Source organism: Lichenostomus cassidix, chromosome 2 (genome assembly GCF_008360975.1).
Source record: "Lichenostomus cassidix isolate B80296 chromosome 2, HeHo_3.0, whole genome shotgun sequence".
Lineage (NCBI taxonomy): Eukaryota > Metazoa > Chordata > Aves > Passeriformes > Meliphagidae > Lichenostomus > Lichenostomus cassidix.
In genome coordinates this window covers 66,464,548-66,476,819 of record NC_139482.1, presented here as the reverse complement: position 1 = coordinate 66,476,819, position 12,272 = coordinate 66,464,548, and the positions used below count along the sequence as shown (strand labels likewise).

At 41.6% G+C, this 12,272-nt stretch overlaps 1 protein-coding gene across 3 annotated transcripts in view; it reads left to right on the top strand.

Moving 5' to 3' along the window:
• Window positions 1-12,272, top strand: part of DSP (desmoplakin) — a 51,186-nt gene that overhangs the window by 14,249 nt on the left and 24,665 nt on the right. For all 3 annotated transcript variants that reach the window (XM_085051945.1, XM_085051944.1, XM_085051946.1), the window contains exons 2-4: window positions 7,455-7,557; window positions 9,250-9,398; window positions 9,732-9,906. In XM_085051945.1, coding sequence (XP_084908071.1) covers window positions 7,455-7,557; window positions 9,250-9,398; window positions 9,732-9,906 — 427 coding nt within the window. The remainder of the gene's footprint in view (window positions 1-7,454; window positions 7,558-9,249; window positions 9,399-9,731; window positions 9,907-12,272) is intronic.

The following is a 12,272-nucleotide window of genomic DNA, read 5'->3' as shown; positions in this document are numbered from 1 at the left end:
TTCCATATCACTCCTGACTTTCACTAGAGGAGAAACACCTTCCTTTAATTTAGCACTCTTTGGCTGTAGTTACATATTTTGAGCCCATCTGTAGCTTGTTAGGCTCTTCTTTCTGTAGCATTCAATGGAGGTGTAGCAAGAGTGGAGAGGATAGACTTGATTAAAAGGCTAACAACCTTATGCCAACATTCTTTAATTTGCTTTTTATAGCATAATATTTGTATCTGCTTTTTGGGAAGGTATGTCTGGCAAGGCGGTTGCAATGAAGTTCCTATTCACTTCATTGTGAGACTTCTGAGTGGAAATAAAGATAATTATTATTGAGATTAAATAAATATATATATATACACATACACACACACGTACATATATATGCATTTACATATTGTTTTGTGTGAAAAAAATCTGACCATACAAAGTACTTTATTTTTTTTTGTTTGCCACAAGGTATGTGTGTTGCTACCTTACTGAGTTGCATAGGTTTATTTTTAAGCAGTGCTGATTTGAGTTAAAATATGTCTCAAAATGAGGGGTTTGTTGTCAGTTAATGAAAAAAGCAGTCTTGCCTGATTTTGCACGTGTGTTGTGTGCAGAAAATCTGCTAAATCCTCTGCATGTTGTGGTATTGGGATCAGGACCATCATCTATGGAACTGGTTTTAATACTTGCATTTAGCCTGACATATTCAGTACCAAAGTTTAGTGGCATCTATTGAACTCAGGAAACTGAGGCTTCTTTTTTTTCCATGGGGAAGATCACTCTTCTCTAAATTTTAAATGCAGCAGGATTCAAGTTAGGGTCTAGTCTTGTAAGTTTTGGGGCGTATTCTGCCAAACAAGTCTGTGCTGAGTATTACATTACTCACAGAGCAATATGAGACGCTCCCTACCCTTAGGGCTCAGCAAGGTGCTTTTACAACATTCCCGGTTTCTTCTGGCTTGGGAACTCAGGATGAGCTTGGCCCAGAGTACAGATACTCAGCTTGACAGTGAGTCACACGCTGCTAAACTGCCAATTCATCAGTCAAATATTTATCAATGTCTTTGCTATGGAGATAGAAAATCTGATAAACCATGAGAGAAAAGAAAAAAATGCAGGGTTGTGCAGTTTTATTTGTTATTGCTGAGATTAGGGAAAAAATAGCCTAGGATTCACGGTCACTGGGTGACATGAAGATAAATTAATTTACACGTTAATCCTGCTTAAGGATTAATGTAATTTATGTGCTTCAAGTTAGAAAAGGAGTTAGAAAATTACATCCCCTGCCCTGACACTACTTTCAGGAACCAACAAACAAAGTAAACGCGGAGAAAACCGACTCAAAGCCACACTTTTGCCTTTCCCATCAGTCTCGCAAGGATCTGAAGAGCCCTGGCTAAGCTGAGTGGTGGTAGAGCTGGCGCGGTAACTTCCTCCTTGAGCTGCTCAGACGGCGAGGGAGGAATGTGTCTGAATTGCTGCGGAATACCTGCCCTGCCGGCAGAGCCTGCGCTGTGCTCTGGCTGGCAGGGAAATGGGGACGCTGCCACGCCGTGAGAACAGACTCAGGTTGTGCTTTTCCCAGGTCACTGTTCCGCAGGGATGTGCATGATGTTGGAAGCTCGGTGCCTTTGAAGGTGTGAAAGCCTTTGTAAGGAGAAGGGGCTTTGCTGCTTTTCCAGCGGCTGCTCTCCAGCAGAGGTGTATCTCCATGGTCCAGGCTAGACCCAGTGTTTGGCACCTCCCTCTCTCAGAGGCGGAGGTGGGAGAGGCAGCGTGTGAGCAGCCTGCTGCATCGGGCAGGTACGGCCTTTGGAAACGGTTCTGTTGCTCCTGGTGATTCATACTAGTGGGAAAAAGCATGAGGATTTTCTGTGAACAGGTGTGGCACGATCCCTTGTGAAACCCTGCATTCCGTGAAGGCACTAAGCCTCGGGAGTCTTAATTCACTAGTGACTCCTAAATTTTTGCACATTTCTAATGGTATTTAAAGACTGATTGTGCCAGATGCAGAGGACTTCTGAGGTTTCCTGCCATCATGCCCTAGTCTATGAGCATACTCTGCAGAAGGGACTAGTTTTGGCACACCACAGCCTCACCAAACTGGTCCTAGTTAGAGACATATGAGGAGAACCCACTTATGAAAGCCTTGATGATTTGACAGTTCATATTCACCTTCTTTGGGATGGGACAGGGAAAGCTGGGCTATAGCATTTTAATTCCTGGTTATATTCTTATGGATATTGTGATTCACCACTTTCATGCAGCTGCGTTTTCCAGCGTACACACTCCCAGCTGGCAGGTGGTGGCGGATGGGTGGTGGTTTAGTCCTGTGGTGTGTGCAGGCTCTGTGCTGGGAATGCAGATTCCAGGTCAGGTTTTTCTTCTGACTTGCCTACCCTGGGCATACCAGGTAATCCCTTTATGAATCTATTGCTTGTTCAAACAAGTTTGTATGGAGGGGAGCGGGAAGAGTGAAGAAAAAGAAGCACTGTTTTTTTGCTGTCGTTGGATTGTAGGAATCACTCAATGCTCTGAATCTGCCAAAAGAATTTCTTTCAAAGCTTCCTTCTCTTTTTGAATGAATAAAAAAAATTCAAAGCTTTGAATTTTTAACAGGCTAAAAGTTTTGGGGAGGAACTGGAAAATTTAACAAGGGTTATTCTAATTTGCTTTAAATAGTATCTTTGGGATGAAACCAACCTCTTTGTCCTTCCAAACTTTAGGGAGCTCTGAAGCTTCAGGAAGGCCCCTCAGAATTGCTAGATGTGCTTCTGTATCTCCTTTGCCCTGCTTCTCTTGGCACTGATCACCCCCTGGATAAGCCAGCAGCCTTTGGATGTGTAGTAGCAAAGAGAGACACCAGAGCAGCCCCCACGGCCCAGGCATTTTTGCTGGGGATGTGCAGGTCTCCAGCAGCAGCAGCAGGAGGCAAATGAGAAAGCAGAGGGTAGTGTGCTATCTTCCTTGCCCCTCAGGTTCTGCAGTGATGACATCAGCTCCCACACTGGGCCTGTGAGGGTGCAAGCTGAGTGTTTAGGGAAGGCATTTGATTTATTGAAAACACGTCACTTGGGATAATTTTTTGACTGCTTGAATAAGTCAGTGCTCAGCCCTGCTGTGTTCTGGGCTCATGGACACTGCTGGGTTTGCCATGTCTCATAACTCATCACATGGCCTTGATCATGTTTCTCAGTCCCTTTTAGGAAAAGCAGGAATAGTTGTTTCTTATTTCAGTAGAGCTGAGGGTCTTGTAAGGATCACTGGTACTGCTCATCAGTGAAACACAATTTGTAGTTCAGGCACTGAGGATTCAACGGAAAAGTAATGTCTGAGTTTAGCTCAGGTAGGGTATATTCCAGCAGGAAGGTGTTGCCTGAGCTGCTATCCTGCCCAAATCCCTGTGGCAGCAGGGGTTGGGCTGTCCTCTCATTTCTCTGGGAGAGCAAGGGAGCAATGTGTTCTGCCTTGACATGCACTGAACAGGGTGGCTCCTGTACAGAATAATGACAGGGAGATGCTCTGCCTTTCCTTGGGCTCTCCTGACAGTAGAGAGCAACAGCCTCCATTTTAACATTCCAAATAAAAACAATTCATCTGTGTTTTGAAGTGTTTTCATAATTTTAAAACAAAGGAGCTACCTCCTTTTGTTTGCCTTTGTTCCTTTAATAGTTAATGACTATTAAAATTAAGTTATTTTAACAAAGAACTCTGCTTAATAGGATCTCTTTTAAATTCCTGAGTCACCTTCCAAATAAGTGCCACAGTCTAATATGAGTTACAGGGACAAATACATAGTCAAGGTCTGAAGCAGTCCAGGCTGTTTCACTCAGCACTGTTCTGCGGGGTTTACAAAACCAACGCAGCACAGCAAATAGTCAGGTTGTTGCAAATCTATGTATTTATTAGTAGGAGACTCTGCACTTTTTTGTTATGGGTCCTGCTAAAAGACCAGTCTCCAGTGCTTTCCATTTCTGCTGGAATGGTTAATAACATACGCTGTATTTACCATGGTGCAGTAAAACAAATATTTTCACTGCACAGTGTGCCTACAGTGTTTGATGCAGCAGGATCCTATTCATAGGTTCGAGTTTTAGATGCTGCCAGAGTTAAATCAAATTTTCATAGGAGCAGTGTGTGTTACAATGACCAATCATTAAACTCATTCAGTTTTGTAAAAATAAAATCAGATAAAACAAGGGAGACACTGACAAAATACCATGTAAATGAATCCACTTAATCTCTGTTCTCTGAGGATTATTGGGGTCCTACATTTTTCTGAGGGACATAAATGTCTTTTTATGTAGCATGGAAGTTACATGGTTTTACTTTAAAAATCCAGCTTTCTTCTTGCCTCCACGTTATGATGCTGTCCAGCATGTTCAGGGTTTGCCTCAGTTTCTTTGCTCCAGTATTTTCTGTGTTGGGTATGGTTTTACTTTGTCTGTCTGTTTCCTACTGCCTCAAGGCTGGTTGTCTTATTACTCTGAACTGGAGTTCCTGCTTTGATCTACTCATCCTCATTACAGGCCTGCTGGCTTCATTAAGAGGTGTATTATACTGAGGGACTTTGAAACTGCTTATGGAATACCTTCTTGTCACATGGGTGAAAAGCATTGAAGATGTGTTCATATGAGATTGTGCTAATGCCACCTCATGTATCAACATCAGTATATGTACATTGAGGTATTGTCTCGCTAAGTATTTTCATTTTTTAAGTTCAGTGGTTGAGTTATGTCCTTGGACATACTTGTCCAGCTAAATCCTCTTCAGATTTGAAGTCTTTGATTCCTGGTGGCTTGGTGGAGCTATGCCATCAAACACCAGCTCCCATGCTGGCCTCTGCTGTCTCTGGGTGTGCCCCAATAACCCCATGTAGCTCCACTTGTCTTCTGACAGATTGGAAAGCCAGTGCCTCTAACAGGCCATGACCTTTGGATTGATGTCCGTATTTTTACTAGCAAAACTGGTTAGTTTTTTAACAACAATGCTAACATCCAAAATGTTAACAGCAGCATTGATAAAATAGTGTGCTCTTTTCTGTTTTTGATTTATATAGCTCCAACTTCTGCCATTATTTTGGTTATATCTTTATCTACTGGGTTGGAGAGCCTTAAATATGTTCTGCTTTCTTCTTGTGAAGGTCCCTGTGAACTGCAAACAAGCAACTTGTAGGTCTTTTATTTGGAGACCTAAAAAGAGTATGCTTAATCCTCTCACTTCCAGGCATCTGCACCTGCTTTTGAAACAGTTTTGTGGATCTATATTTAACCATCTTCAGTTTCTCAATTTTTAAATCGTTTTGGCAATAATTATGTATGTGGCATCCAAACATCATTAAGATGATCACAAAATGCTTGTATTTCTACTTTTCTATGTGTTAATTTGTTTCAATAGTTTAATTTCTTTGAAAATAGCTTTTCTTCACAATTTCCTATCTTGTTAACTGTAATAGCTGTTGTTTAGATCTCTTGTCATGGTGATGTCTTTAAGGGACAGTAAAGTTACACTGAAGCCAGAGGAGATACACTGATTGGTTACAGTGTAAATCTAGTCACCACCTATACTTCATTTGGCTTTAATGGATATCCAGAATTTGTATCTGCCAGAACATGATGGAGAAAGTGATTGAAATAAAAATACTCTTCCAATCTTCTAAAAAGAGAAAATCGCTTGGAAGGTTCCTCTCTCTTCTTTATTATGTTTCATTCATGAGAATAATTGTGGGTGTAATTAAATGTAAATTTCAGATGCAGTCAGATATTTCTATATCTAAACACAACAGTAATGCCTAAGGAGAAGGAATGATTTAGAAAAGGAAGCTGACGTGAAGCCTGGCACAAAATCAGACCCATATGTTATTTTTCATAATTGTTTTCTGTAAGCTGTTTCCAAGATACACAGGGGTGCATAGCACAGTGGGGTTCTGTGTTTGTGCAGCCAGAGGGTCACAGTACAAGCCAGGGGCTGCATGTGTACAGCTTGTTTTATGTTACCCAGTGACTCTCTAGTCTTCTCTCTTTGTCTTTGAGGGTCTGTTCCTTGGTATTGGGGGAAGCTGCTGAAGAGCTGCTCAAACATTTTCCATTTGTTTCAGATGAGCTGATAAGAGAGAAGCAGGCTGCTGATGCATCAACTGCATGTGCTGCAGAAGAGCTCTTAAAAATACTGAATGTTTCCCACCACTCCAGTGATTTTGCCAAGAACAATTCTACTGGTTTTTTTCATTGTCACAATTCCTTTTGTGAAGAATGGTCAGAGTCTGTTTGAGCCAGTGGAAAGATTTCCATTGAATACAGATTGCTTGCTGGCTCTGAGTTGGACAGGTTCACACTGGTACTCTTTTTGGCATTAGTGTTGTAAGGAATGTTTGACTCTTCAGTGATTTGTAATGGAAAAGGTTACCTAGTGTGAGCACAGGAGTTAGAAAACTAGTCAAGGCTTGGAAACACCTTAGTTCTTACTGTCTGTTAGTGGTTTATTTTCGTTCCACTGGCAAGTTTTTGAGTTTAGGAGCTGCCTGGGCTTGCTTGCTTGCCTTGGTCTGATCCCATCACCAAGGAATGGTTCCACTCAACTACTGAAGTGACTCACTTTGGTAGCTGAATCCTAAATGCTGGAAAAGCAACCTTCTGGCAGCATGGATGCAGTAGATTATGTGTAAAACAACAATAATGACCCCATTACCTGCCTTGGTTTTTTCTCCCACTAGTGTTTTTTCTGGTGTTTTACTTGGAGCCTCCAAACTCACACTTTATGTACTCGTAAAGAAAGCATGTCCTCTGACTCCAGGCCCTACCTCTGTTTTAGTAGTAACTTGTGCATCTTGTAATTCCTTCCTAAGACACTTCACTAACTTTGTGCATTTCTGCTGATAAAAGGGCCCTTCTTACACTTGTGTGGACTTGTGTGCTCATGTGCTTGCATAGCCAAGGATCCTGCTTTCCTTGTGTGCCCTGACATTTGATGGCTGGTGTGATACCATGAACAGTTACATCACATAAAGGCTATGCTCTAATGTATTGACTTTAACAAAGATTGTGCATAATTCATTCTCGCTGTAATGCTGCCAAAGTTTTGTCTATCAAAGCTACAAATATCTATGCTGGAAGAAAAGCTTTCTCCTTTATGGCCTGCCAGTTTCCATGTTCTGCTCTATCCTGTGGCAAAGTCCATCCATGCCTGCTGTTGCCAAACTACAAAGCAGCTCTGCCATTAATTTTAACTGTAATTTTAATTTTAAAATTTATTGTAATTATTTAATTTTTAATTAATTGTAAATTTAATTTTAATTTTTAGTTGTTATTAAAACTTCACAGTGCAGTGAATGTGTGTGTGTGTCTCTGTGAACCTAAATGAGGTGGGTTATTCTGTGTAACTTCCCTTAGCTGTTCCAAATATATGTTTCTTATATTTCTTCAAAATGTGCAATTGCTCTGTATTTATTTCATCTTCCTCTTCTCCCCCCCCAACAGTCAGAATGGGACCTGTACCATGTCCAGACGCCAGAACACCATCCAGGAGCTTTTGCAAAACTGTTCGGATTGCCTGACACGAGCTGAGCTCATAGTACAGCCTGTGAGTGTTTCTTGTTCTTCTTATCCAGAGAGATTATGAATACATACATACATATTCAGTGTTGTTATCTGGGCTTACAGGCTCTGCTTCTTCATCTCCTTTCTCCCCTTTCAGCTGTTTGTGTGAGGCCACTGTGAGTGGAATGACATACCTCCCTCCTAGGTCTCCTTCTTCCCTCTGTACTCTGTTCAGTAAAACTGATTGAAATGCATCTGATTAATGAAAGGGGGACCTTGATTTAAAAAAAAAAAACAAGCCCACCCTCAAACAGATTCTGCTGCATCTTATTTTTCAGTTTTAGACCAGGACCACTGTCAGTGTAAACAGCTGTTGCGAATGTTATGACTACTCTTAGTGTGTCCTGTAGGATATTGTCATCATTTTCAGGGCCATAATGAACCTGAGATGCCTTAGGAAATACCTTCATTACCATTACTTTATTTTTCCAGATGATTCCTAAAGAAGTATATAAACTAGATTAAAGTCTTCTTTACTGTTTCAGCTCAAATACGTACAGATGATCTCTGCAGTATGCTACTCTGGTACAAACCCAGAGTGCCAGGGGTTGGGTTACTCACCGATGCTAAATTCACTCCTGGTAAACGTGGGGTGTTGTCTGTTCCTGCTGAAGTCAGAGGAGGTGCAGGGTGGTGAGTGCATCCTGCTGCTGAGGCCACTGAGATGTGAAACCCATTCACAGTTCTGGCAGTAGATGTGATTTAATGCACACTTTTGGACCCTCTGTGGACAGAAGTTTCTTTCAGAAATGAACTCTGTGGTTAGGAGTTCATTTCCTTTTCAGAGATACAGGACGTGTGAGCATGTTTATATAAAAATCAGTGCCAGAGTAAATACTGCCTTTTGTTCAGTATTAATATTATTCCAGTGAAGTTGAAAGAAAGAAATGTTTAGTTCCAGCTTGGTGCCGCAACATGCATTGCTTACTTTGTTTCTGTCTTTTCTTTCCAAGGGGCAGAGCAATGAGGTCCATAACATTTTATTTGCAAAATCAGGTCACAGCTGCATTATGTTCTGTTCAACATTGCTGTGTTGGTGTGGGGTGAGGTCAAAAAGCTGTGTCAGGGTGGGTAAGGTCAAAAAGCTGTGTCTTCCTGGCTGAAATACCACGACCATGCTGGCCCAACTACACTGAGAGTGCATGGAGAATTTGCCTAGACTGGGTGACAAGGTGGGATGCAAATGTGATTGAGCATGGAGCTAGACCAGGCAGATGGTGCAGTTTGTATTTTTGCAGGAAGGGGAAGTCTTAGAACCTCAGGGAAACCTGTGGAAAATCAGGAACAATATCCACCAACTCCTACTGGGACAGTTTCCTTCTCATTTTCTAAACACAAAAGCATCATATCTTTAGAAGTTAGCACACCACGTGAAGCTTTGGCTCCACCGAAATAAACATCAAGATGTGCTGTTCTTTATTGAAAGTTTTGTTTGATACTGCATTTTAATAATTTTCTTCCATATTTTACTTTAATAAAGATTTTCCAGTGACAGTGGATTCTTGCCTTTAACTGGCCTTCTGCCAGTTAAAACCGGCAGTCAGAGAGAGACCGGGCAGTTGAAACTTATCATGCTTCCTAAAAAAATCAGTCCTCATAACATCTCTTTTAAGACAACCAAGATGAAGCTTAGATGATGAATATTTAGTTTAATCTCCCAACTATTTTTTTTCAGGAATTGAAATATGGGGATGGTGTCCCGCTTAGAGGGAACAGGGATCTAGAAGACTGTTTTGCACAAGCAAATGACCAAATGGACATCCTGGATGGGCTGATCAGAGAGATGAGGCAGATGGGCCAGCCCTGTGACATGTATCAGAAAAGGTATTGTCGGGGAAGGGTTGGGGGTGGGAATGTGACTGATAAAAGTCTGTGGTATCTCAAGTGCTCACCTTCCCTGGTGTTGCAGGATGCAATAGAAATCAGTAAGGTTGAATTTAATCTATTTGGGTCATGGTAACATGGAGAAGGGCCTTGCAGTAATATATTCCTTATAGAAAGTCACACCTTATTTGTCCCTGTGAAATCTCAGCATGTTTTTCCCCAGCCTTTGCTTTTGGTGCTTGGTTATGACCAGTTGGTGGTCCAGTAGGAGAGATAAATTTCAGTGTTTGTTTTCTGGTTGTTTTGGTCACAAGGTGGTTTCTTCCCTTTCAGGCTGCTTCAGCTCCAGGAGCAAATGCGTGCTCTGTACAAAGCCATCAGTGTTCCCCGTGCCAGGAGGGCCAGCTCCAAAGGTGGTGGCTGCTTCTCCTCTCAGAGTGGCTCGGGCTGGGATGAGTACACGAAACGTGTCACAAGTGAATGTTTAAGCTGGATGAGGCAGCAGAAGGTAAATGTGTGCAAAATCTGGGGACAGTGCTAAAACCTGGTGTTGTTTATGAATGTCACCTCGTATGTAGTAAAATTTTGGGTGCCAGTAGAAAAGTAAAAGTACACATGAATGCTCACGTATTATTCCAAGTCCCTTTTGTCCCCCCAGTATTGTACATATAATGAATTTTCACTGAAATCCAAACATGGATTGGGGCCTTCTTTTGCAGAGGAAAAGGTGTGGAAGTTAGATTTTGAAAGCTAAATGAAATACAGCTGTTAACATAACAAAAGGCATTGGCATATTTACCTTAGAGATTATTGTACTCAGTATTTTCCTCCTTCCTTCCTTCCACAGATTTCCTTTGATTCATATTTATTTTAACCCTCTGCACAGATAGGGCCATCTTCACAGATTTAACCATTGTCCAGTGTTTTACAGTTGTTCTCCCCCTCTAGTCTATCTTTACCACAGAGAGGTAGAGCTGACTGCCACGGGACAAGGCTTGCAGAAGTCAGTGCTGAAAAGAACACAGAAATGCTGAAGTTACTGTTTATTGCGTTCTGAGAACAAATTTGCCAATTCACAGCTGTTGCTAGTGTAACCTGGAGTGGAAAACACACACTAAGAGCCTACACTCTCTTTTTGTGCTGCTGAGGTGAAAGTTGTGTGTTGAAGTGAAAGTTGTGAGTTTGTGGTTATACAGCGCTTTCTGAGAGACGGGGAGGGAGGATGGAACAAGGTGGCTGAAGTCACACTTTGCAGACTCCCTGTAAATTGAAATTGCATTATTTTTATCTCTCTCTATTAGGTTGTTGCTTTGTGATTCTGTCATTATTATCTGCATATGGCATTTGCCAGTTGGCTCTTATGCAAACCAGATGAGGAGGGTAGAGCGCTGTAGAGTTGCAGCATTTTTATGTGAATGCTAGCCATAGTCTAGTCTTTCAGTGTGGCATGTTTTAGAGGAGAAAGGGGAAGTGGAGATGCACTCCTTGAGTGGTAACATGTCTGAGCATTGTGCCTGGACAGCAACAGCAGACAATATTGCTCTACACATGCTGTGGGAGAGGAGGCTGTCAGACCTGCCATGGCTTGAGGAGTGATGTTGGACAGACTCTGGGCGTGCTTCCAGCGATGAAAGATGGTGAACATGCTGCACCTCCCAAAGACACCACATGACACCCTGCTCAGACACCCCTTTGTAAACACAGGGAGCATGAGCAAGTGCTTTATAGCTGTGTTCCCACACTAAACCTCCTGTGAAAGTAAAAGGCTGTCTCTCTCTCTCTCTCTCCCCCTTCATCCCAGCAGCAAACCTGAGGTGGGGCCAGTAAGCACTTTACCTCACTGGGAAAATTTATTTTGAACTAGCCACCGTGCTTCTTCTTTCCATTGTGCTTTGCTGAGTCCCATTACTTGCTCACATTGAGACTAGGCTAATGTTTCCCCTAGTAAAGTGGTGAAATGTGGGAAAAAATTCTGAGCAGCTGCAGTTTTTTGCTGTTTTTCCAGTTTTTGTCTGGATGGTTTGCTGATAGGAGAATCAGGTTGTAGGGAGGGTCGGTCAAATTTCCAGTGCAGAATTAGGGAAAGTGCAGTGAAATCCAGACAGCCTTTGTTTGCATATGGCAGCCAGCCACGACTGCCACTGTTGCTACAGTCTCTTTAGACTGTTTAAATATAACGAGAAGGGTCAAAGTCCTGTAACTTTTAAATGGCTGAATGAAAAATGGTTTTGTTTCTTGGATCATTTTCAACACTGCCTTTGAACCCCTACGTTTGAGTTCTGGCTTTATTGTCATCTGTTGACTCATAGAGATTTGACTCCAGGCTGGTAATTACCAAGTTCAGTCCCAACCCAAGATTAAGATACCTCTTTCTTTACTGGGCATGTGCACAGTCAGGCATTCAGACAGAGTCCTAGTGTGCAGCATAAAAGAAGATTTGGAGTTTGAGGAGCTGAATTTATAGTTAGGTGGCTTTTAATATTTGAAAAAAATGGAACAAGGAACTGCAGTCAGTTTTTGGGTTAGTAATTAGCAGGTGTATTACTGTTTTTCAAGGCTGTTTCTAGAGGTTTTCGCTTGGCATCCTACAATAAATGTTTCCAAAATGCAAGACAAATGTTTTCTAATAATTTCAGTTTATCTTCTGTGGGTTTTTTTTTTCCATTTAGTGTGACTGTGTTTAATTGAGATTGTTGAAGTATACATGAGCAAAATTAAAATGGAAATCTGATGTACTGGGCTACAGAACTTAACTGGACATTTTCACATGAATTGCATGAATAGCATTGTTTGATAAAGTAATCGTTTGTTTTCAGAGTGATAAGAATGTAATTTTACTGTAGAACATAAAATAACAGTTTGGTCCAAAGAAAA